This window comes from Magnolia sinica, chromosome 16 (assembly GCF_029962835.1).
Source record: "Magnolia sinica isolate HGM2019 chromosome 16, MsV1, whole genome shotgun sequence".
In the NCBI taxonomy this organism is placed as follows: domain Eukaryota; kingdom Viridiplantae; phylum Streptophyta; class Magnoliopsida; order Magnoliales; family Magnoliaceae; genus Magnolia; species Magnolia sinica.
In genome coordinates, this window is record NC_080588.1 from 59,275,093 (window position 1) to 59,302,692 (window position 27,600).

At 40.4% G+C, this 27,600-nt stretch overlaps 1 protein-coding gene across 11 annotated transcripts in view; it reads left to right on the plus strand.

The window, feature by feature from the left end:
• Positions 1-295: 295 nt before the first annotated feature.
• Positions 296-27,600, plus strand: part of LOC131229788 (uncharacterized) — a 32,576-nt gene continuing 5,271 nt past the window's right edge. The window contains exons 1-6 of one of the 11 annotated variants that reach the window (XM_058225800.1): positions 296-435; positions 1,289-1,463; positions 6,656-6,705; positions 7,133-7,250; positions 7,349-7,414; positions 16,319-17,292. In XM_058225800.1, coding sequence (XP_058081783.1) covers positions 1,413-1,463; positions 6,656-6,705; positions 7,133-7,250; positions 7,349-7,414; positions 16,319-16,357 — 324 coding nt within the window. In that variant the 5' untranslated portion in view covers positions 296-435; positions 1,289-1,412 and the 3' untranslated portion in view covers positions 16,358-17,292. The other 10 variants (XM_058225801.1, XM_058225803.1, XM_058225799.1 and 7 more) reach the window with 10 other exon arrangements.

Sequence of the window (27,600 nt, forward strand, 5' to 3'; positions counted from 1 at the left end):
AAAATATATGAATCATGGTGGACCTCGTAGAGTTGACTCAGTACGATAAGCCTAGTGAATTACCAGGCAAAAATTAAATATTCCAGTGGATCCGCGATGTTTTTAACGGTAGGAATTTAGTTAAGATTGTTTCTTGTGGTGTGGCGAACTTGAAATTTAGAATCAGCTTCATTTTTTGGATCGTATCTAAAATGAGCTTTCAATACGGATGGACGGTGTGGATTTAAGGAAAGTATATCACTGTGGGCCCCACAGTCAGGCATACGAAACCGCCCCTGCCAAACAGCCCCGTTCCGCACTAGCGCATAAGAACAAAAAACATGGAGAGGAAAAAATAAAAACAGAAGAACAGTAAGGGTTAGGGCTTCCCTTGCCAGAGCAGAGAGAGGGAAGGAGACGCTGAGAGAGGGAGAAGGAGACGTTGGTTCAGAGCAGGTAGGTGCACTTTCAATGCGGTTACGTTTCCACCACCCTCTCCCAAATTCGAAATGGATAGCCGTTGCCTGTAACAAAGTAACCTGTGACTTGAAAAACACCTAATTCCTCTGTTACATTTCTTGCAATCTTACCTGATAGAAAGTTACAGGTTGAGACTTTGTTACCTGTAACATTTCTCCCCCAAACACAAACTGTAAGAAAGTCACCTGTAACTTTCTTACATTTTACACAAGTTACAGGCATCCAAACGGCCCCTAAGAAAGTCTAGGTTTTTTAGGGTTTTGCAATTATGAGTACTATTGGGTCTCTGATGCACATGACTCCCTGCTGTGGGGCCCATGGTTCAGTGATCCGAACCGTTGATCTGATGTCTCGCAGTGGATAAGGAATGCCCAAGTGGATTACTGACGTGCCTTTCCTTTAATATCTATTTGTTGGGCTACAAGAGATGGGTTTGATGGTTCAATCAGCATGATTTCGCGCCACTGATGTGGATTTTCTTTACTATCTATTTGTTGGATTCCGATAGAGGGCTTCGATGGTCCGATCTATGATATTTTTGGGGCATCCCTTATCCTCTGTGAGGTCCGTCATATCGATGGTCCGGATCACTGAATTATGGGTCTGACATGCAGGGTCCTCGTGGGTTTGCAGACTGTCCATTTGCTGATGAGGAGGATCCTTTAGGATTCCAGACCAACTCCTATTTTCAGTTATGGCTAGTGGGGCCCATGGTTCAGGAATCCAGATCATTAGTTGTTGCTTGCCACCATGGATGTGCTATTTCTCTAGAATCTCAATTATTGGTCCATCCTAATTCCTAACCCTTTGATTTGTGGCCTACAAATAGACGGTTGAGAAGAGATGCAACAACAGTCCAGTTTCAATTGTAAAGGACACAAGATTGGTAAAGAGGATCTGGTGATAGTGAGAGATCCGGGCATGGTCCATTCACAGTTGTACTTGATGGAGTAATGTTCTGGAGAGCAGAACATGGGCCCCGGTCTTCAGAACTGAAAACCCAAGTATGCCATGCAAAGCATCGTGAGCATCCTATAACGAATCGTCATTGGTGATAAGGGGGTTAACTGTGTCTGCTGCCATTTGCTGAACCATAGTATGCATGCCAATTTAGGACCATCCAAATTGTGGACCCTGTTGCTAATGTAGCAGAGCCCAGGAATCATGATGAATGGAGGACCTTAACCATCTGATATTGCCTTGTTTACACTGAACCTCTGACCATACCTCCATAATCGTTCGTTTCATGGACACAATCCGATGGTTACAGTCGTCTAATCGGTGTGATTTCTAGGATATTCTCCATAAGATTGGTGGCAAATGCATATATTGTCCGCAGGGCTATGTGTATTGGGATTACAGCTCCCTTTTGATTTTCTATAATATATTCTCTTTTGGTTAACTCCACCTGTGGAATCTTGTGCTCTCATTTCCGGTCTCAAACCCAGATAACTGGAATGGTAGACCATGATTTGTGTAGCCAACCCCAATTAGTTGTGACAACCCCAATTATAGGTCATTATGGTGGATGAGTTGCCCCCATTTAGTAATTGATTGCACAGGGATGTGTATTGCTGACAAACGGGGGCTGCAGGGGTTTCTTGTGGCCCAATGAAAAAGCGCCATGTGCACTTGCTAGTTGTCAGCTCTGTAGTGGAAAGGGCAAAAATGTCATTTCACAAATGAGAATCTTACTTTTCATTGTGGGGCCTGCATCTGCATCTAAAGGGCGCATGTGGTGCTTTTTCATTGAGGCACGTTGGGGGCTGTAGGAATCTCCTGCAGCCCCCGGTTGCAAGCCATCTGTGTCCATTGCACAGGCACAAGTCTAGCCCCATTGATGGGCATTTGTTTCTAAAATGAGGGATTACATTAATCTTGATCTAATAAAGACATGGTATGCATTTCTCACTAAATTCACATCCTAAGGGTGTCCTTCCTTTCAGCAGTCCAAATCCTTCATCTAGGTGGCCCATCCATGGATGGGTGATGGAAGATGAATTTCCCTCATTGAACAGTTCAGCCATCTGATTGGTGGACCTTTTTCCTCTGTGTATGTACCATTGGCGAGATTTCTTTCTACCTTCCAATGGCAAGCCAACACTAGAATGGCTGGGAGGAGTTTCATTTTTGGCATCACCCATCCCCGGTGCGCCCACTGGATGAACTATGTGCATCCCTGAGAAATGGGCCAACCTGTATAAAATGCCGGTGCGGATGAAAAACAAAAGTAACTCAGGCAGGGCATTGTATAATATCTTTTACCATTTGGCCCAGAAACCATACTGGTTGGGCCCCCCTTTCAGTAATCTAGATCGTACAGCTAGCATACCTAAAAATCTACTCCATCCAACTGGCTGCCTGTAAATGGATGGTTTAGCCAACATCCTAATTCAACAAGAACAATGCACTGGCCATGTGTATGAGATTTATCGATGGATGAGATATTTGGGTCATTGCCCATTGACGATGGTCCCACCAAATGATCGGACTCAATCAGAGACAAAGGTGGGCACATGTATGGTTGCTTGGAAAACATTTTAGTTAGGTCAGACCCTGAATATTTGCCCCCCTAAAATTCATCACTTCAACATCGAGTCAGTTATCTCTTCAATGAATGCAATGGTGTAACTTGTACTATAATTTATTGATCCCTTAGGTATGTTAAAATTATCTATACTTTTATCAATTCTCAATTGGTTGTTTGAAATATTTATTCAATTTCTTGGGAAAATGCTTATCTTACATGCACTTTTAATAAAAGTTGACTGTGAAACTTCAGTTGGTTCAAATAGGTTGTAGGAACCTTGTGTGATGGATGCAATGAGGGGGTAAAAGCAAAGCTAGAACTATGGAGGAATCCTTTAGAATATGAAGGTTTTAAAATCAGTTGGGCAAAAGTAGTGTATATGGAATTCAATTTTAGTAACAATAGAAGTGGGAATGAAGAGTTAGTGAAGATTGCTAATGGTGAAGTACCCTAAATGACCATTTTCGATATCTTGGGTCAATTGTTCATGAGAGCAGAGAGATTGAGACAGATGTTGCTCATAGAACTGGAGCTGGGTGGATAAAGTAGGGATGCACCTCTAGAGTTTTATGTGATTGTCGCATACCAATCAAACTAGAACTGAGAGATTGATGCTGTTTATAAAACTAGAGCTGGGTGGATGAAGTAGGGATCCGCTTTTAGAGTTTTACGTAATCGTCGTGTACCACTCCAAATGACCATTTTCGATATCTTGGGTTGATAATTCATGAGAGTGGAGAGATTGAGACAAATGTTGCTCATAGAACTGGAGCTGGGTGGGTGAAGTGGGGATGCGCCTCTAGAGTTTTAGGTGATTGTTGCATACCAATCAAATTGAAAGGAAAATTTTATAAGATGGCAATAAGACCAGCCATGCTTTATGAGACAGAATTCTCCATTTTTTTCTTCCCAATCAAACCTCCTGAATCTGCATGCCAAAAAGACCATCAATGGTCTTCGACATAGCCGAAGTCACTCCGCGATTGAGGACTCCGTTCCAGAAATCCGAATAAAAGGAATGGTGAATGAAGAGGTGATTAACATACTCGACATCCTCCAAATGTAGTAGGTGAACATTTGTAAGGCACATTCCTCTTTTCCTCAAATTATCTATTGTTGGCACCTTGTTCCTGCCTACTAACCAAGCGAAAGTGGCCACCTTAGGAGGGGCTCTGTAGGACCAGACAACCCCTGTGTGACAACAAGAAGCTGGGGTAAGGGAGGAGATAGAATTGTAGGACTGCACTGAAAACGAGCCTATAGAAACTAGAGTTCAGACCCTTGAATCCCTTGCTTCCAAAGACGAGACAATTCCTTGCAAGTGAAGAGGAAGAGACGCAAGATCCCGGAATTCGGAATCAAACAGATTCCTCCTAAAAGGAGGAATCCAAACACCGTACTCTCCTTCCCCAGAAAGGCATTCAACCATTGTGTATGGCAAAAGACATAGAACCACAAGTGCTGGAAAATCCCGGGCTCAGGGGGATTCACCACACTTGGTGTCAAACCAGAAACTAATTCTTGACCCGTCTCCAAGGGCAAAATTCAGATTGATAAACACTTTAGGAGCAATTTTGATCAAGGAAATTCTTTGAAACAGAGACAAAATAAACAGGAAAATTAGAGAGGGAAGCTTTGATCAAGGAAATTCTTCCCCCCAAGGACAAGAATTGACTTTTCAAAGGGGTCACCTTTCTTTCCATTCTTTCAATTACCTTATCCCACACATGCAATGATGATTTACCCACACACAAAGGAAGACCAAGGTACGAAGTGGAAGGGATCCCACTCCACAACCGAGGGCTTCAACCAAGCAAGAAGTAAGCTCAGGGGAAATGTTTAAACCATACAGATTGCTCTTGGAAAGATTCACCTTTAGCCTAGAAACCACTTGAAACCAACAAACAGACATACTCAACAGATCAATCATGGCCTCATCATCTTCATAGAATAAAAGAGTATCGTCAGCAGACTATAGATGACAGGCGCAATTAGGGTAATTCTCAACCTTAAAACCACGATAAAGACCCACCTCCTGACCCTTAGTTATCATACAACTCAGAGCTTTAGAGACAATGATGAAGAGGAAAGGAGATAAAGCATCTCCTTGGCGAAGGGCTCAGGAGGCTATGGAAAAACCAAAGGGAGATCCATTAATCAACACAAAGAAATGAGCTGAAGAAACACAAGACCGCATCCAAGATCCCCATTTATCTCCAAAGCCCATTCTCCGAAGCATATAATCTAGAAAAGGCCACTCTACATGATCATAAGCGTTCTCCAGATCCAATTTAGACATATAACTCCCAACCTACCTGCACTGATGCAAGAATGGGGGCATTCATGAGCAATTAAAATGCTATCAAAGATTTGTCTCCCCTGAGCAAAACCACTTTGAAAAGGGGAGATAATCTTAGGGATCGCAAGACACAATCTCTGACTAAGAATTTTAGCTAAAATTTTCTAAGGACTTCCAACCAGGCTGATGGGATGGATGTCTTTGAGACAGACTGCACCTTCCAACTTTGGGATTAAAGTAATGAAGGCGCTGCCCAATTCAGAAGGCAACCTGTTAGATTGCAACCTGTTAGATCTAAAGAAGTCATCAACAAAACTAAGAATGTCAACTTTGACAATGCCCTAAAAGAAGTGAAAGAACGCCAACGGAAAACCATCAGGGCCCGACGACTTTTACCTTCCTAACGAAAAAACAGCAGCTTGCAGCTCACAGCTCTTCCATCATAATGGGCTTTTCTAGAAAGGATGTCTCTTCTTCATTAATTTTCTTTAAGTGCAGGTTGTCAGGATGGGGACGGGGGACATTCTCAGAAGACAACTTAGAACAGAAATCTACAACTGACTTAGAACTGCCTTCCTTAACAGAGGTGGGCAGACCATCCACAACCAGAGAAGCAATAGAGTTCGCATGCGTTCTGGCTCTAGTAATACCATGAAAGAATTTAGTATTGCGATCCCCTTCTTTGAGCCAAATAGCCTGGGACCTCTGGTGCCATTTTATTTCCTCCTCTTTCAACCTAGCACAATAATCCACAGATAGCTCATGGTGAGGGAGGATAGAATTAGAAATGAATGCATTCAAGGGACTTAGGAGTAGTATTGATGACTGATGAGAGAAAAACTTAGATGCTTTGGCCATATGTAACAAAGTCTAAGAATTGCACCAGTTAGAAGGGGTGGGTTCAAGTTGAAGGCTCTAAAGGGCAATGGCCCAAAAGAATGTGAGTGGAGATAGTAAGAAAAGGTTTGATAACCTATAGTTTAATTGAGGATATTGTCCTTTATAGAGTGGAATGGAAAAATAGGATGCGTGTAGCTGGCCCCAATTAATTGGGTTAAGGCTTAGATGATGATAGGTAGTAGGATCACACATCCAATATGATCTCCTTTTTCTACTCAGGCTTACCACATATGCTAATCCATCAAAGTACATGTGGGTAGATTTTTCTTATACACACATCTAAGATGAGCAGGTATCCAATTTCTTGAGAATACTATTCTCAAAAAGAGTTAAAGATGACATTATTCTGAAAATGTCTGATATTTTTTTGTAACTTTCTGAGTGAGTTAACGGTTGAGTTTCTATTCTTCTTCTTCTTCTTTCCATTTTTCTTTAACTAATGTTGGTACTTATATTTTATGTCTTAGATCAGAATTCCATCCAAAATGGACGCTAAGCACTCAGCTGAAATGTTGAAGTAAGTTTCTAAATGCTTGCTTATTTGTCGTTCTGAGGAATGATATTTATCTAAATTTATTTTTTATTTATGATGCAAATAAATTGGCCATTTGTGTTCATGCTAGTATCCAGTGGAGCCCATATCTCATTATACAGACTATTTATCTGGTTGGCCTACTTTAACCTACAGTCGACATTCCACGGGGAAAATCCACCTGGATGTATGGCCTATCTTTTTATGATGGGGGAGTTTTTGGGGCACAACCCATTCATGATAGGGAGCACCACAAGAACAGTCTGGACCATGGAAAGGCAGGCCGCCTGTATGGTTTCGGGCCTAATGAAAAACACCAGTTTTCTTGGCTGAACAGACATTGCATGTTTCAGCTTTGTTGTAATGGTGTATCTTACTCATGTAAAGATGTCAATCTCACTTATTTATGCAGGCACCTGGAGAAGCAAAGTGAAGTTCTTATGGAAGCATACCGGTCAATGTCACATGAATTGCATAGACTTCAGGTTCCTTGTCAAATATATAGTGTCATTTCTTTTGTACTGCACATGGTAGTTTCTATTTATCTTTCTGCAATGAATATATTGTCTAGCCTTTATTCATTGAGTAGAATTTGCTGATTTTTATGTTTTTTTAATTTTATGTGAAGGTGGAAGAAGAAATGCTTATGCGCAAATTTTATGAACTTATGTCAGCTCAAGGCCTAGTTAAAAAGGTCAGCCATACTGAACTACTAAAACTCTGAAGTTACACTGCCATTGAGTAAGCAAACGTTTACAACCTTCTTTCATTATTTTTACTATACTTTGGTTTTCTATAGAAAGCTGTCATTTATTTTCTTGCGTTGTGGAAATTATTCAAGTCATTAAATTTGTTTTTTTGTTTTTTTGGGAAATGATGAGGTTGGAATTCATAAATATTGATATCTTCTTGATTTGTTAGAACTCTTTAGCAAGTAACAACTGATCCTAACGTAATGGCTGTTTCGATTCCAAGAGTAGTTGAATAACTTGCCATGAACTTTCTACATTCATTCCCAGTGAGATTGGCGTGATAAGCTATATTGGATTTTCATTTTGCTATTGCCTTATGTTAAATTTGTGAAAAGTTCATGGTTGCTTTAAATATTGGCGTTGTTTGGATGTAGTAGTAAATTGAATTATGAACATTCAGTTTAATGAGGGAATGACACATTTTGATGATTTTTAGTGGTGTTCATGATGGACCCCCAAATTGCAGTTCCGTTCCTTTTTAAAGTCTGTTTGATGGTAATGGAACTGTAATTTGGAGCTCAACAAGCCACATGACTGCTAAGGAAGGAAGTTTGAATCTGGTTATTCCCACTTCATTGGAGTGATTATTGAAATTCAATGTGATAGTCTATCCAAACACACCCTTCTAATTGAAAATTCATCATTGCAATTTGGACTCGATTTTGAGCTGCTCATTATATCCATGATCTGATCCTCACCTATCAGCCTGGGTTTTTCTTTGCTTTGGTGTGAAAGTCCAAAAGTGATACCTTATTCATTGAAATCACATAGCAATATTTATCATTCTTTCTAGTCATTATTTTTTTCTTCTTCAGCAGTCTCTCCATATGTCATGAATAGGCCATTTAAGAGTTTATATCCCTAAGGTAATTCTGAGATATGCATTTGGCTTTTTGGATTTTCATATTTAACCTACTTCGCCAGTTCAATAGAACACAGAAGAGAACCAGTACTTCACTGTTCCTCTTCTTCTGTTCCTTTTCTTTTTGAGTAGTTGCTCTTGGAAAAACAGGTGGGTGCTTGATTCTTCAGTGGCAGAACATGCAAAGCATCACAATGGCATGGAAAAGCCTCTTCTTTTCATTTAAACATCCATCAATGGGCCTATCTCAATTAACGGCCAACAGTTCATTGTGAGTTATGAGGAGCTTCTTTGAAACACAAGGAGCTTGTTGGAAAATCACATCCCATGCTTAAAAAAGTCTGGGAAGTTTCCTTGAGGATCTGAGTCCAGTTTCAAGTATCAAGCACTGCTTCCCCCATTTCAGGGTCCATCCGATTCTGCTCAAAGTGGGCTTGAAAATGCTCATGCTTTGATCTCTAAACTTTGTTCTATGGATGATTATTGACCAGTCCATTTTGGAAACTTTGTTGTGATCTGGAAACTTCGTTCCATGGATGATTATTGACCAGTCCATTTGGAAACTTTGTAAGAGTTGCCAACCAAATTCTCCTTCCCTCATTCTACCTCTCTATTAGTTGGACTGATCATGAGTTTGCCTTTGCTTTTGCATGGGCCCCTTAATACCTCTTGAAGAGGAGTTCAAGGATGGGAGTTAAGAGACCCCACTGTTGTGCTTGTGTCATTGTGTCTGTAAAATCCTGCCCAGCAGGTGTTCCAATTTACAACCTTCCAAACACGCCTCAAAAGCAATATTAATATCCTTCATTTACCCAATCACCCATTCCCTTCTACTTTTGGAATGCAAACTCACTTCCATGCCACTTTGTGGAAGTTTATATGTTGTAAGATTGGAATCATATATCATCTTTGCTTCAAAAAATTATTCCTTTATGGATTCTAGAAGCAAATGAAATTTGAATTGTAACACCACCCTAAATAGGTTTTGCAAGTCGGAGTCTCCTTCTTAGGCTTTTACTTTTCCTCTTCTTCATCATACTCTTTATATCATCTTGTTATCATAGAACCAGAGAGGCTTTCTTGTGTAGTAGCCATCCTTGGAAAATGGGGCAAAAAATAAACAGCTAGAAGCTTTCCCTTAGGGCTCATTTGCTAAGCGAGAATCCATGGGAAAAGAAAGGAAAGAAACATTTTTCTTTTGATATGAGGTTAGAAGTTAACCTCTCTTTGATTTGCAAACAAAATCATGGGTTTAATAATGTAGTCATTACACATTTTCACTTCTATAATTCTTAGGCACAAAATTTAAGGTGACCGTTCTCTTCACATGAAGTCACTAAAGTTCCCGATTTGTTGGGATAAGGCTAAGATGACGATGACGACAACGACAACGACTTGGAAATCAAACGTACCACTATAAATGGAATCCACTGGAATCCATTTCTCAGTAGTACCATATGAAATAATGATTATGAATTCCTTTCTTTTTTCCCATGGATTGCTTGCTTATCAAACAGGCCCTTATACTTAAGGTATCCACTAATGGTAATAGTGGCCATAATAGATTACAATATGACTTGTAACAACTATTATGGCCTAATTAGAAACAGGTTTCTTTTTCTTCATACAACTGCCTTCCTTTTGGCCAATCGACAAATCAGAGTTTGCTTTTAAAATATTTCCAAACACTCGCATGGTGTTTCCAAATATAGTCAGATTACCGCCTCTGTTGACTTTGACTCACGGTAGGCTATGAAATGAGTTTTTTTTTTTTTTTTGAAAGATTACTGAATTGAATTAAGATAGGAGAAAAAAGACACAAGGAGAGGGGCTGTGATGCAGGACATGAAATTTTAAACATTATATGCGAGATTCCAAGCTTTAGATCATACTAGTTCAAAACAATCACACAAAATTTCACATCCCACAAAGTCAAGCACTCAATCAAAACAATCACACAAAATTCCACATCTCACAAAGTCAAGCACTCAATCAAGGGGAATCTATGCGGGTCCAGGCCTACACATGCTAGAGCTGGATCAATTAAAATTATAAACCAAACAATACTCAAAGGAGAGTAGATTCAGCCACACATGCACAAGAATAATTTCCCTAATCCAAGGGATTCACAAGTTTCAATTCGGGAAACTCTAGGGTTGGAAAAAGGGCAAAGAAATTGGGAGTTTAAGACAATCTAGGGTTAGGGTTGGGGAAATCAGGTAAGAGGAGTGAAAGAGATGAGAGAGTGAACCTGAAGATTGCCCATGTGTGTGGATAGCAGGCCAAGCTTGACGCACGTGCGTTGAAGGCAGTTCGCACATGCTTGGGGCCCACGAACCCAAAAACCCCCTTCTTGGGGTTGGTCGGCTAGCGTTGGGCTACAAACCCCCCAAGTTTCGGTCCAATCCGACATACGGTTCGTGCGTAGTGCTTTGCCTAAGTTTCAGCCCTCCTCCATGGCGAGATTCCAGAAATCTGCTGTAGAGAAAGAACGATTGCAAATAACGATGGATTTGCAGGTGAAATGACTGTAGGAGAAGACTAATATGGATGGTAGAAGGTGAGAGCGAATCGGGATGGGTGCAGCTTCACACCACGGTAGTTAGCCCTTTGAATAAGGGAGGGTTTCACATCCAATTGGATTTTCACAACTCAGAGAAGAGCAGGAAAACACAGAAATTTTATTCAATCATCAATGAGAAAAAAGACTACGAGGGGTGCCTATTTATAATAAAATCCTATACTCCAAAACTCGCGCCATGTGTGCACCCTATTACTTGGAGACGAAGTAATAAAAAATAACAACTAATTAAAGCAATCTAAATCGTCCATGATATTTAAATCGTCCATGATATTCCTAGTAACAATAATAAGCAAAACCCAAAGTACTAGATTATCTTGAATAGTGGGCTACGATCATGAGATCCCATGGTGGGATTCACATGACGATCAGGTCCACTCCAAGAAACCAGAACACAATCCCCTAGCTGGGGGGTCCCCCTTGGACGTCGTCATCGATTCATATCGATGGTGGGGCCCTTCTCCTTGCGTATGTGCGTAGGGGGGCGTTCGTGTGCGCGTGATGTCCCCATCAGGCCGCTGAGGAAGCGAATCGCCTAAACTCCGATAAAGAGAAAATTACAACCCTTGAGATTATCTACATTAGAAGCCCATTCTATTATCATACGTTTGACCTTCCGCACTAGAACTTCCACCAAATTCGAGGCATCCCTGAAACATCTCCCATTCCTTTCTTCCCAAACGGACCGCCAAATATCCAAGAGAGCTATTCTCCATAACTTTGTCCTTTGCTTGCCTAATCTGACTCCATGCCAGGCAGAATCAGGGAAAGACCACTTGATTCCAAAAAACCTTAACATTTCTGTCCAAATTTGATAGATGTATGGACAATGGACAAATAGATGATCAACTGTCTCTTCGTCTGCCATACAGCATGAGCACACATTAACTGGATTCACCCCCCCTTTTCTCAAATTATCAATCGTAAGAACCTTACTTTTAGCAACCAGCCATCCAAAAGAGAATCCAAAAAGTCATTTTTACCCCCATTTCTTTTGACTCTACGTTTTCACACTGTTGCTTCATGTGGTAGAATATTATTTGGCATGCAAGGATGGGTGGGGCCCATTGATACTCTTGCTGACATCCGTGCCATCCATCCTTTTCAGCAGTCGATGGTAGGATTGAAGCAAAAAACCAGCAAGTTTCAAGTTTCAAGTGGGCTCCAAAGGCTGAAGAAACAGTTGGATAGCAACAGTTGGCATTTCCATCCCCCACTTTTCTTTTGGTGTGGGCCACCTGAGTGTACGTTTTGAATAGTTTTTGGGCTCTTTCCATACTGCGACTTGGAAAAATTGATGGACAAAGTGGATGTCACAAATGACATAGCAGTGGGTTCTAAAGGTATCAATGGCGGGCATTTCTACTGCCACTTTTCCCATGGGATGGCCCACCCTATTGTCCGTTGTGGCCAATTTTTTGGGTTGTTGCCTCGCCGTGACTTGGCAAAACTGATGGATGGAGTGGATTCCACAGCAGTCATTGTCATGGGCCTGGAAAAGGATATCAATGGAGGGCGTTTCTGACCTTACTGTCTCCTGTGGGTGGCCCACTTGAGCGCGCATTATGACTGATTTTTGGGTTGTTGCTCTTCCACAACTTGGTGAAGCTGATGGACGGAGTGGATGCTACATAAGAAATTGCTGTGGGGCCCAAAAAGGTATCAATGGTGGCTCGACTTCTACGGGCTGACATGCGTTGAAGATGTTCTCATTGACCTCGAGCCAAGAGAATGCATTGTACCCTTGAGCCTTGATTATGGACAAGTGGGCCCCATGTCTTGGTGATCAACGACTAACGGTCAAGTGGGTCTCAATGTAGATATAGCATGCCATGAAGAAACCTCTAGATTTGGTAGCTCTATGTTCTCTTGACCATCGTTTTGCGAGTCACCAAATGAAGTATAATGATTGTTTGATTAGCAGAATGTTTGCAGAATTCCTTATCCACAGTGGGCCCACCATTTCGACAGTTTGGATCACCAATCGATGGTCCTGCTGGTCCAAACCCAAAGGTTGAGGATATTTTGTGGCTCGAGGTTCAAATCATTCTTTGGTACAATAGGTTTCAAGAGGACGTGGAATTTCAGTTTGTATAGGCCCCATCATTCAGTGTTCCACAGTTGAATTATAGGCCCCACAGTGGATGGACCATGTACAAAAATCCCTAAATTAGAAGATCTTACTTGTCAAATATTTAATCAATCTTTGGTTGAATATGGACCATTATTTTCTTTCTCAACATTCTGGTGCTGTTGCTGTTATGATTGTTGATGGTTAAGAGAAATTGACCAGCAGTGCATGTTCAATGTACACGTTTGGTCTACTTGATAATCAGATCAACTTAAATCTTCTAGACCACAAATCTAACTGGTGGGTCCCACCTGATGAGTGGGTTGGATCTATGACATGTGTGCCATGTTTGCTGCTTGTAAAGGCGGAACGCTAAACAACTCCGTTGCCATTTTGACATGGATTGCATGGTGACCTTGCCACCACGAATGTCTATGGTGACCCGACATGGCGGGATGTTAGTGGGCCATGTGCCATTGTCAGAGATTGTCCCTCGACCTAACAACTTTCAAGAATGCATTGCATGGGCCCCATCTTTGATGGCGGTATGTGGGCCAATCACATTCTGCCACGTCGGGTGGCCACAGACGTCCGTGGTGGCAAGGTCACCACGCAATTTGCATCCGATTTCATTGCTTTTTAGCCCGCTCAGTCGTTATGATTGAGATCCCACCTCCTATTCATCTTTCATATGATATTCTCTCTACTACAAGAGTTGTGATTTGGACCGTCCACTAGCTCCATCATATAACTTGGTGGGCCACATGTTAAAATCACAGCGATCAGATGGTTCTGACCATCCGATCAAACGAATATGAAAGGAATAGTCGGGGTTGTTTCTGAAAAATATATCTAATCAACAATTTTGACCATATATTTCATGGAGACTATGATGGATTACCTCTGGTTGTAAAGTAGCACTTTGATTGGACCGTTGTAACCTTTCTATTTGTTGGTTGGAAATTGGATGGTTATGAAATTAAGTGCAAATTTTGGGTGGATAGGATCTTCCAATCGGTGTGATTTTTTGCGCTATGGACAATGAAGAGTGGGCTTGACCAAATTAGACACTCCAGATTATTTGATTGAATTGTTCAAGTGTTCCTATGCAATGACAAGACTTTACCAGATCAATTCTAAAGTAATTGCTAGAGGTTTTGACAGATAAAGAAGGCTTTAGAAAAAGGGCGATTTTGTCATTTTGAAAATATAGTATGGCATATAGTTGCCTACTAGTATTATAAAAAAATATATTTGCCTTCTAGGCGGCGAGCGAAAAAATGACTAATTGTGGGAAGGTTAGGTAGATATTTGGAAATATTTTAAAAACAGGCTCTGATTTGTCAATGGACCAAAAGGGAGGCGACTGTATAGAAATAAAAAACCCCTTCAAAAAACATAATAGCCTAGGAACGTGTAATGACACGCACCTTTACTGTTACGAAATCGTTTTTTGGATACCATGCTTATACTAGCATGTTTGATTTGCAAGTCTAACTTTGCATTTTGTCTCACGACGGCCACCTTCAATTTTGTGCTTGAAAATTATAGAAGTAGAAAAGTGTAATGATTACATTATTGAATCCATGGTTTTCTTTGTAAATCAATTAGGAGCAGTGTTTTAAATAGTGGTAGCGTGATGCGTAGCGCTCAACCCTCTATAGCGTGTAGCTTACACGATACTTCTATTTTTTAATTTAAAAATAGGACATATAATAAATAGTGAAAAAAAAGGAAAAAAAATATAAAAATGCCTAAAAGATGATTCATTTGATCAATTATAAGCATGTTCAAAAAAGTTATTAGTTATCCTTTATCAAAAGCCAATCCACATATATAAGCCAAATCAAATAATTATCACATCAACAACTTTCTAAGTAAACCACTTTAATTAATAATGTCTAATTGAAACCACAAGTCACAATTATAAAAAGAAATAAAAATCCCATGGGTTAAAAGTATCAACTATAATACAAGTGTCACATTCCGCAACATTAGAAACAAAGAAAACATGAAAAAAACAAAAATAAAAAAAGAGTAAAAAAATACATTGTAGCTTACGCTACGGACGCTACGTAGCTGTAGTGTATGCTACGACCCCTGCAGCGTACATTTACGCTATTTGGGACGCTTTGTAGCGCTATGGCCATGCTACACTTCGTAGTGTACGCTACTGCTACGCTACGGGCGCTATTTGAAACACTGATTAGGAGAAACATCATATCAAAGGAAAACTACTTTTCCTTTCTTTTCTCATGGATTCCCACTTATCAAACAAGTCATAAATGGAATCCATTTTTAAATACTACCTTAGGAAATAATCTTTAATTGTTATGGATTATGACTTCCTTTTACTAGGGATTCCCCACTTATCAAATAGGCCCACACGTCAATTCAAACAAAATGGTAGCTTTTTGAGATAATAGAGACGGGAAAAGGTGTGGCCTTTGGAGGAAGTGATCTCTTACCCATGGTGTTGTAGTTAGACCTGGCACGATACAATTCGGTCCCTTGAAAAAGAAAACTCAAGAAGAAGGATCCCATATTCCCATTGTAATTCAAGGAATTTCTAGGAAATAACTCGTGGTGAATTCACAAAAAGAGAAGAAAAGAATATAAAAGAACAATATATGGAACCAATAACGAGATGTGTGGAAGATTGAGAAGAGAACAAAGATATACTTGGTTTGTTGTGATATATGACTACATCCATTGATGAATTGACAACGAGTAAATTCCACCATTTTAGATACATGTTACAAGTTACCTCTCTAAAACCAGGATTACCTCTCAAAATCTTGACGGTACACCACTATTTTCTCTCCCTTTAACCTTTGCAAATTCTCATATCTTCTAAGTTTTGTGGCTGTGTACACCACAATTATTGGAGATGCACCAAGCCACCAACAGAATGCCAAGAGAAAACTCTTCTTGAAGGGAACATGTGGTGAAACCCATTAAGCTTTCTATATCATAAAACCCTCTCTTTTCCTTCAATTACTTTCACTTTTTAAAGCTCTTTTAGCAAGCAATCTCGCTTCTAAGCTTTGAGCCCTATAGAACTTGCCTCAAAAGTTACATTTTCTCATTAAGTCGAATGCCTAAACCATTTGCTAGAGATGCATATATACAGGTTGCTTGTTTCCTTTAATAAACAAAGGTTTACAAGTCTTGGATCTGGGCCCCACAAGTATACTTTGTTTGTTTGCAGTTGGAATATGGTTATCTGAGATTTACTTTTCCAGTTCCACAAACTGGATTATGTTGTGACATGTTTGCCCACATGAAATGGTATCGGATGTCCAGGCTGATGTGCTGTTATATATTTTCAGTTGTCATTTATTAGGTTTCATGTGGCGAACAGACAGTAGTGGGTTTTTGTCTCCAAGGTGTTTTCTTGGTTGCATGGTGGAATGGGCAAGGAACTAAGGTTTTATGGCAAGTTGTGGGCTATGTTTGATGATTTGATTATGGTTTTGTTGTGAGACTGATGGATCGTGAATGTTTGTGCGAAGTCTCCAACCAGGCCATTTTTGGTCCATTCTAGCATTTATTGTGAGATTGATTGGTAAGAAGATAATTTGACTTCAAATAAGTGTCAGACAATTGAAAGTTGAGTTCACTTCAAAATGTAAGCATTGAGGATTGAGGAATTGTGTTTTTATTGTTGTAATGTCATTAAGAATCATACTATTTGTGATGTAAGTGGATGATTTTCTGTTTTATTTGAAGGAAAAGGATTCTAGATGTGCATATTCCATTAAGATGGTTTTGTAAGTATTTTACTTACCTAAAGGTGACTTTTGGGGGAAGTTATATATGGCTGGAAGTTTAGAAGCGAGATTGCTTTCTAAGAGGTATTGGAAAGTGAAACTGTAAGAGAGAGGGTTTTACCATGTTGATAGCTTAATTTGTTTCACTTTGGATCTCAATGTTCCCTAATCAATTAGAAGTTTCTGTTGGTTTTCTCTGTCGGTCTAAAAGTGGGGACCTATTACCGAGATTCGTTCAGTACTCCAGTTATAGGGACTATAGTCGTGGAAAGGAGATAGGTGGCTTTTAGAGGTGAATGAAGAAAGATTGGTTGTTAGAACTAGCTTTTGGTGGGGTGACTCTTCAAGTCCCAAAGATGTTACTCGTCCTCCAAAAGGTTCTGCTGTGTCTAAATAGTGGAAGTTTTTTGCTTGTGATTTCAGCTGTAGACACAATGAAAGCATTGCAACAAACTATATAGATCATGTTTCATTTTTTCAGTTCTCCTCAAATCTGGTTATGTTGGTACTGATTATTTGTCGCATCATATGCTTTCCTATAGATGGGTGGATTGTTGAAATTTGATGTTTGGAGTTTGGGGATTCTCTCCTTGTGAGGACTGTTTTTGTAAGGGTGGTTTTGGCCCAATGGTGAAGTTGGAGAACAGGTGTGCATTAGCTTCTTCAAATGGATTGTGGAGTGGACCTTGTGATCATTAGCAGATAACATACAATTGTGTGGTGGGTTTGGTTTGGTTTGGTTTGATTACACCAAATGAAGGGAAGCTGTTGACAAATCTTCTTTCATTGAAAAGGGGGAAAAAAGTACAAAAAGAAAAAAGGCCATATGATAACAATATCATGCATATCTATTATATACAATTAACATATACACAGAAGGATCTACGTGTGTTGGAGGTTAACTTATCCTTCAAGGCTAGAACCCTTTTTACGAGCATTAATCCCTTGAGAGTAGGTCGAAGCATACAACCGGTTGTATGAAGTATATAATGGGCCAGTTTGGGCTATACAGATTTCAATCTGATCCCAAAAACTTGTCACATAATTAGGTTGGACCTTGTTATTAGAATGACCTTGAACTGACCTAGGAATGGCTCATTGTACAACCCTATAAAAACCTCGCACATCTTCCAATTGATCAGCATTGCAGCGGTGTGGAGGCTGGTATGGGTCTACATAGTGGTGTGCTCATAAATTCATGTTTTCAAATGATCTTTACTTCTTTTTTTTCAAGGACGACAATTTATTGGTTAAACGGCGAAGCCGAAAAGATTACAGAGAGCAAAAAAGGAAATTTACAATGCATTCCAATCCTGGCCTGAAAGGCTACATGCATGCAAAATTGCAATAATGGAAGCCCATTTTATTACATAGGATTTCGTTGTAAATAAAACTCTCCTAGGATCTCGAGAAACATCCTTGAAACATCTGTTGTTTCTTTCACCCCAAAGAGACCAAACACCTGTAAGAAGAGATATTCTTCACATTGCTTGACCCAAATCTCCAATGCCTCCTCTATGCTTTGTCTAAAAACCCTTCAATTGACTAGGGCATTACTCACGCTACTCCAAAAATCCGAAAAAAAAACTTTCCCGAACCTCCTTGGAAAACAAACAATGCATGAAAAGGTGATTGACCGACTCCTCTGAAGACATAAGGGACATGCATTCATGATGTATAAGCCCCTCTTAGATTGTCAATCGTTAATACCCTATTCCAACCCACCAACCACGCAAAAGTCACCACCTTTAATGGCGCCCCATAGGACCATAAAAAGAAAGAATGCGCTTTCCTGCCATCAACCTGGCCACCCATAAGCATATCCCACATTCTATTGTACTAAATCGATGTCACGCCCCGAAATTCGGTACCTGAGTTGGCCAAGCCCGAACCCGAATTCCAGGTCTGTGAGTTGTACTAAAACAAAATATACATCGCAACCCACATTATTTTCATGTATTTTCAAGGCAATCAGAGTAACTAAAAGGATAATAATCATTGACATTAAATAACGTCCACTAATCAATTCTTAAATCTTTAATTACATTGATAAAATAATAATAATAATAACAATGCATTGAATTTTAAGAAATCTTCAAATAAAACAGTAGGAAAAGTCCTCAATCTTGCCCAACGGGTTCTTCATATACAAGCCTTGCAAAATAGTCTATACGGGTGCGAGCGCAACGACTCGTAGGGTCAAATCATTCCCAAAATTGAAAATTTTACGATAACACCAATATATCTCATTAGAATAAACATGATCGAGTGCAAGTATTGAATTAGCATTTTTTATGGCAATAGTAACAATTTGGTATTCATAAAATAAAATAAGATAAGACAATCATCCAAAATCCTTTTTGGTTCAATCCAGACCAGAGCACCCGTATGTGTTGATCCTTTTAGGGAATAACCATCGGCAAAGCACTGGTGTTTATCCTTTTAGGTAATGACCCTTGGCAGAGCATCAGTGAATAAACTTTTAGGGTAATACCTAGGCAGAGCACCTGTGTGTGCATATCTTTTATGGAATCGCCCAGGGCAGAGCACCCGTGCCAATCCTTTCGGGTATGACCCTAGGCAGAGCACCCGTACCGTGCCGATCCTTTCGGGAATGACCCTGGGTAGAGCACCCATAAAAATACAATGATCCTTTTAGGGTAGAGCACCCATAAACAAATAACATGGTGATCCTTCTGGGGCAGAGCACCCGTAAATTGAAGTACATTCTTTATCATGTAATAATAAAGAAATAATTGTAATTTAAGTACGCCACGATAATAAAACGAAGTCAATTAATAACTCAAATAAATTATCTCTACAATATGCAACCAAGAAATCAAATAAAATAATATGCAACTAATGACAATGATTAAATAAATTTAATATATAATAAATAATCAAATCAATATATATGTTAACCTAAAATTTTCGACATGGAAGATCACCTACCTGCTATTAGAGTGATAGATTTGATGTGATGATGGATTCTACATGTAGATGGTCTAAATCCGATTTCTCATAAACTCAATTCGACACATTTAAACTAGTATCACTCGGTAAATGTTTTCAACGTAAAACGATTGCTTCCCTACACAAATCATACATATTGATTTATTAAGACCTACACTAGGGTTTCTAATTATCTAATATTTAAAATATAAGAAATATACCACGTTAAATCACTGAGTTGACTCGGTGAGTCGACTCAAATCAAGGCTACTCTAACATATAAAATCAAAGGATGAAGATAGAAACTTAGCTGATAAATGGCTCGAAGTTGGAATATGGAATCAGCTCGGATGATCGGGCCAGCAGGTCATCGGGTTGACTCACTGAGTTAACTCGTTGAAACTGCCTTCTTCTCTTTCTTCCTTCTTTCTTTTCTTCTCATTTCCTCTAGCTTTTTCTTCTGATTCATTCTTCTGATCTTGTCCAAAATACGCTGGAATAACAACTCAGATGAGATAAAATAATGAGCCAGGCGACTCGGAACGTTTGACTATCTCTTCCTCTCATTGATTCATTTTCTTTCATTTTTCTTTTTATTTCTGTCTCTGATCTCTTTCTCATAATGGAGGCTATTTGAAGTCTCAATGGACGTATACATGTCTTTAGAAAAACACGGCTCTGGAGTTTCCGTGGCACAAGGAAAGTTGGCGCCAATGCCATTGTTTTGAGTGTCAGTTTCATTGAAGGTGAACGTGGATTGTGGAAGCGGAATGATTCCATTTCGAGCGGAGTCTATAACAGTCGTAGGTTATTTGCGGACTATAACTGCATAATAGTTGTGTGGGGTCCACTAAGATGGTTTGAAAAGAAATTTAAACCATCCAACAGGTTTGACACTTTAGTTGAGGATGAGAGCTTAAAAATGAGGTTGATTAGTGGTTTGAGTGGGCCGCACAGGGAGTTTCGGATCATCAGACAGTTGAGTTTTGGGTTTCCACCACAACCTGGTTAGATGGATGGTTTAGATTTGAATGAGGGGCCAACCATGATGGACAGGGAGATGGGTAGGGATGTAGTTGGTGCGGCTGTTGAGGCGAATGGAGAAAAAGGAGGAGAGAGAATCTCTAGGTGGGTTGGATACGTGAGAGTAGTGACATGCATCAACATGTCAATTTCTTTCTTCTTTCTTCTTTTTTTTTTTTTTTTGAAAATATGGTGGGACCCATAGAGATGTCGTGACAAATCCACTCCGTCCATCAGTAGTGTCCACCCATGATAGGGCATGGGCCCAAAAATAAGACTGATCCAAAGCTCAACTGGGCCACACCGTAAGAAACAATGGGGTTTGGGATACCTACCATTGAAAAAAAATGGGATGTTACAATTGACCTCCTTCAAAAGGGAAACCCTTGATGGTTGATTCAATAAAGCTACCAATTTTTCAAATTCATCGTGCTAAAGGTTCCTACAACACGAGGGAAGTCAAATCCCCCAACCACACATCCTTCAAAAACCGAACTCTCGAACCATCCTCCACCCCAAAGCCAACCTCGCCTTTCACGACTTTATTCTCATAATAACGCTCCACACCCCCAACGCTTCGTACAAAGAGGAACTATCAGGCCACCACCCCTCCCTCTCCACCAGGGTGTCCCAAATCGGTCACGTATCGGCCGTAACAGCCGATACGTAACGGTAACGGCCGACACTGTTATGCGATACGGTGTCGAAACGGGCACCCCCTCGATTTTGTGACCGTAACGGCCGTTACGGGCCATAACGGCCGTTACGGGCTAAAGAAAAAGGGGAAGAAAAAAACGCACCTTTTTTCTTTTTTTCTTTCTTTTCTTCTTCTTCTCCCCCCCCCCCCCCCCTTCCTCTCTCTCTCTCTCTCCCTCCCTCCCTCTTCTTTCCCTCTTTTTCTTTTTCGGTTTCCCTCTTCTTTTCCTCTTTTTTCATTTGGCGTCGGAAATAAAATGGGAAGCAGATTTGCTGGTGTACCACACACCAGCTATGTAGCTGCTGCAGGTACGTGTCATGCTAAGACGAGCGCTGACACTCCTCAAGCGCCGAGTTGTACGAACGGTTCAAAGGAGATCAAAGTTACATGGGCTGCACAGTGATGTATTTATTATATCGACACCGTTCATCTAATTTTGGAGATCATTTTAAAGCATTACTCAAAAAATGAATCATATCCAAAGATCGTCTGGACCACACCAAAATAATAGCGGAGATAATGATTTTCACCGTTAAACAATTCGTAGGGCCCACCGTAACGTTTATTTTCCATCCAATCTGTTCGTAAGGTCAAAAAGACCTGAATGAAGAGGAAAAACAAATTTCATATTGATCCAAAACATCCGTGATCCCAAAAAGGGTTTCAACGGTAGATGTTCAATTCTCCACTGCTTTTTGCAGTGTGGTCCACTTGATAATTAGATCTGTATTATTTTTCGTGTCAATCCTTAAGTCGAGCTCGTCAAATGAATGGATGATTTAGATATAACACATACCTCATGATCAGGCCCACAGGAATTGCTGACGTCAAATGAATGGACTGGGTACGCGGCACCCTTTTAACGGACAACTTAATAAATGGTACACGTGCCACATGGGCCCCACCATGATATATGTATTTTATCCATGTCGTCCATCCATTTTGCCACATCATTTTAAGTCATGATCCAAAAAATTAGTAAGATCCAAATCTCACCATAGCATAGGAAATAGTGGTTACAGAATGCTCACCATTAAAAATTTCTTAGGGTCCACTGTAATGTTTATTTCCATCTAACCTGTTAATAGGGTCACACTGACATGGATGAAGGGAAAACACACATGTCAGCTTGATCTAAAACTTTTGTAGCCCCCAATAAATTTTTATTGGTGGACGTTTAATTATTGTTGTTTCTTATGGTGCGGTTCACTTGAGCTTTGGATCTGCCTCATTTTTGGGCTCATGCGCTAAAATTATTTGGCAAAATGGATGGATGGTGTGGATATAACACATTCATCACGGGTGGGGCCCAAAAAACTTTGACACTCGTGTGCTACACTTCACAATCCGAGTCCCACCTAATTTGGGCCCTTAAAAAATTGTACACAAGACACGTATTAACTTAAAATTTACCAATTAAATTATGGACTGTAATTGCTAACTCATAATGCCAAAATCAAATTGTTTGAATAGTTTAATTGTTAATTTGTGGACGCTTATTTTTTAAAATAGGGCCTTTTGATTTTTTTTTTTTCATGATTCACTATCCAAAAAATGTCCACCAATTCATAAGTGGGATAATTCCAATAAATTGCATGAATTTGAGGCTGATTTGGGGCATGGATTGGTCCTCCAAGTCAGCCCCAAATTGGCAACGCCATCTACTTGAATTTAATTTCATTTTTTAAAAGAACTATTGGGAGAAATGATATCAAATTGTTAAGTATATAAATTAGATATTTAGAAAAATAAATATATGAATTTTGTAGTCAAATTCAGGTTATCTGGTTCATAAATTCATCAGACAATCCGATACAACTTCTCACCAAAGAGTGGACCGTTACACCACCATAAACATGTTCCAATTTATAAATGAATGCATATTTGGAATGCTTAGAATATTCCGGATTTAATCCATATTTTTTCATATTTTTTTGGCAAAAAAAAAATTTGCGCTGTTACGGGCCGTTATGCCCCCGTATCGCCGTTACGCCCCCGTATCCGTATCGGTTTTGGAGGGCACCGTTACGCCAACCGATACCGATACGGGACACCTTGCTCTCCACCCCATACTTCCTAACTACAACCTCCTTCCATAGGGAACACTCTTCTGAAGCAAACCTCCAAAGCCACTTACCCAAGAGCGCAACATTCATAGAATCCAAACTTCTAACCCCGATACTCCTTTGGACTACAAACATCCACACATTTCATAAGATTAAAAAAAAAATATTTCTCCTCCTATCCCCCACCAAAGAAAATCCCTTCTAAGCTTTTCCAAGTTGTTAAGCACTTCCTTCAGGCATATGAAGATAGACATAAAATGTAACTAGAAGGTTTGGTAGAGCCACTTTAATCAAAGTGTTTCTACCCTCTAAAGACAAAAGTCTTCTCTTCCATAATGATAGTTGCCACTCAAATCTTTCTATCATTGGCTCCCACATGTACTTCACAACCTTGCCAATATAGAGGAAGACCCAAATACGTCGAGGGGAAACCACTTGGCCCTACACCCACCACTCCAGCTAGAACACAAACTTCCTCCCATAATAACCAAATGGCCAACAATTTGAATTTTTGAACATTCATTTGTAAGCTTGATACTGCTTCAAAGCAAAAAAATGACTTTTCGAATATTATCTACTTGATTGGCATCTACCTTGCAAAATAAAATCGTATCATTTGCGAATTGAAGATGAGACACTTGGAATTCCCCTTTGTCCACCTTAAAGTCATAGAAAGGAGAAACCCCTTTGGACAACATATGACTCAATGCCTTTGCCACCACAACAAAAAGGAAGGGAGACAAAGGATCCCCTTGCCTAAGCCCCCTTGTCGACTTGAAGAATCCCTTGGGAGAACCATTTACTAGAACTGAGAACTTTGTTGAACTCATGAACTCTTGAACCCACCTCCACTTTTCCCCGCACCCAATTCGTCTCAACATATAATCCAAAACAGCCCAATCTCTAAGTCCAGCTTACAAACAATGCCACTTTTACCACCTTCCTTGTGACGCAAATTAATGACTTCATGAGCTATCAACGAGCTGTCCAATCTCTACCTAACTTCCACAAAAGGCCTTTGCTCCTTGGAAATGACGCGATCCAAGATGTCCTGAAATATTGAAACCAAAACCTTAGCCAAGATTTTATGAGGAGCCCCTATCAAGCTATTGGTTGATAATCTTTAAGACTATTTGCCCTTCTTAGGGATTAACGCGATAAAAGACGCTCCCAAATCTGCCTGAAAGTTTACCATTTTTGCTAAACTTAGAAATAAAGCCCATCATATTGCCTTATGACGCGAATTAATGACTTCATGAGCTATCAATGAGCTGTCCAATCTCTGCCTAACTTCCACAAAAGCCCTTTGCACCTTGGAAATGATGCGATCCAAGATGGCCCGAAATATTGAAACCAAAACCTTAGCCAAGATTTTATGAGCCCCCATCAAGCCGATTGGTCGAAAATCTTTAAGACTTCGCCCTTCCTTCTTAGGGATTAACACAATAAAAGATACTCTCAAGTCCTCCTGAAAGGTTACCATTTTTGCTAAAATTAGAAATAAAGCCCATCATATCTCCTTTTACCTCTTTTAAAAAAAATCTGAAAAAAAAAGGCAATGGGGAAACCACAAGACCCGATGCTTTATCCCTTCCCAAATCCTGGATTGTAGGCTTCACCTCCTCCTCCAATATGATATTTTCTAATGTCTCCGCCTCTTCTTCAGAAATCACCTTGAACCCAATTTTTCTTGCCTTGGCCAAATGATTTGAGGGCCTGAAAGTAGGTTCTTTTGGTGGCCCTCCTTGAACCAAGTTGCCTGCGACCGTCGTTTAACTTGCTCCTTCAAACGATTATCATAATCAACCCGAAGAGCATCCCTACGACCCCCTCTTCTTCATAAAAATCTAACCCTTCCTCTTTAATATCGAAAGGTTGGATCTCCTCCAATACAACATCCATTTCATGCTCTCTATTGCGGAAGAACTCCTTCCAATGAACAATCTTACCCTTCAAAAGACAAAGTTTCTAAAATATAATGAAACCTGATTGACCTTACATGTGAAGACGCCCACCACCCCCTTACCATGTCAGTGAAACCCCCCTCCTCAAGCCAAGCTAATTCAAACTTGAAAGGTCTCAGCCCCCAACTATTCATTTCCGCTTCAAGCATAATCGGGCAATGATTTGAAACATGCCTAAGTAGCCCCCGCTGAAGAGGACTGAAACATGCCATTGAAAGACTTTTTTTTTTTTGAAAGATAAATAGATTGCATTAAAGGAAAAGAGGAGAACAAAAGAGAGGAGACTGGGCGGCCGAGATGGCCAGCCAGTTAGGCTCCTAAAGAGAGAAAATTACAATCCTGCATAGAAGCTAAAGAAGAAGCCCATTCAATCAAGAGATGAGTCGCCCTAAGAAACGTAGCCTCGGCTGATTTGGAGGAATCATTGAAGCATCCGTCATTTCTTTCTTCCCAAACAGCCCACCAAACCGCTAGAATGGGCATTCGCTATAGCTTAGAGCTTTGCTTCCCACATCTAACTCCATGCCAAGCTTGGATAAGATCATGCACAGACTTCGGAAAGGTCCAGTGAATCTTAAAGCGGACAAGGAGGGCTGACCAGATCTGGTATGTGAAAGGGCAATGAATAAAGAGATGGTCCACCGATTCTTCTTGAGCCATACAACAAAGGCAAATATTTGTGATGGTCATTCCCCTCTTTCTCAGATTATCAACTGTGAGCACCCTATCCTTACCGACCAGCCAACCAAAAACTGCAATTTTGGGAGGAACTTGATACTTCCAGCCATGGTAGCGAAGGGAGACTACACGGGAAGAGCCTGCAAGAAAACTTTAGAGCGATTTAACCGAAAATTTGCCCTTTTTGTCCAACCGCCAATCTAGATTGTCTGGCATTTGCTGATTTGGGCTGACGCTGTAAATCCGGCTGAGAAGGGTCATATAGTCTTCAATTTCCCTATCTCTGAGAACTCTTCTACATTCTATGTTCCACACCATGGCACCTCCTGAAATGGAGAAAGAGGCTTCCACAGAAATGTTCTGATTCTTAACAATACGGAAAATACAAGGAAAAGCAATGCACAGAGCTTCCTCCCCATTCCAAATGTCTAACCAAAACTGTGTATGGTTGCCCTTGCCAATGATGAATCTGACGCAGTTCGATGCCTCTGCGTTGGTGGAGAGGATTCCTTTCTAGAGAGAGGAAGCTTTATAGGTAGAAGAGGTTTTTGTCCACCAGCCCCCCTTCGAACGACCATTTTGCTTTTGATTAAATCATTCCAAAGGGACCCGTCCTCAGTCTCGAGTCTCCAAATCCATTTACCTAGGAGAGCACCGTTCATTTGTTTAAGATCTTTGACACCCGCACCTCCATCTTGAGTGCATCTGCATATAACCTTCCAACTAACCAAATGGAACTTGTGTTTTATATCTTTCTTTCCAAGCCATAGGAAATTCCATCTGAGCCTTTCCATCCTATTCAAGATCGAGCTCGGGCATTTGAATAAAGACATGAAATAGAGGGGAAGATTGGACAAAGCTGCATTGATGAGAGTAAGACGGCCGCCCAAAGAGAGATCTACTTTTCCATCTAGCGAGATATGAGCCAAATCTGTTAATGACCTTGTTCCATGAGGATTGGGGGGGGGTTGCCAATACATAGCGGGAGGCCCACGAAAGAAGAAGGGAAGCGGCCCACCGAGAAGTAAAAGAAAGCAGCGCGAGAATTCAGCTCATCATCCTCCATGTTTACCCCGAACATTTTGGATTTAGCCATATTCACCCGATGGCCCGAGACTGCTTCAAAGCACCTTATAATCGTACGCAGGTTGCTGATTTTAATCTGATCTACCTTACTTAATAAAAGGGTGTCGTTCGCGAACTGAATATGAGAGATCGGGGAGGGCATACCTTTCACCATGAACCCGCTAATAATACCTTCAGGCTGCCCTTTGGAAAGCATTTTGGAAAGGGCCTCACTATTAAGGAATAAGAAAGGGGACAGGGGGTCTCCTTGGCGCAGGCCCCTGGAAGGGCGAAAGAAGCCTTTAGGGGAGCCGTTGATTAAGATTGACAAGAACGCCAAGCCCACACATTCCTTGATCCATCTCCTCCACTTCTCTCCAAAGCCCATCCGGTACA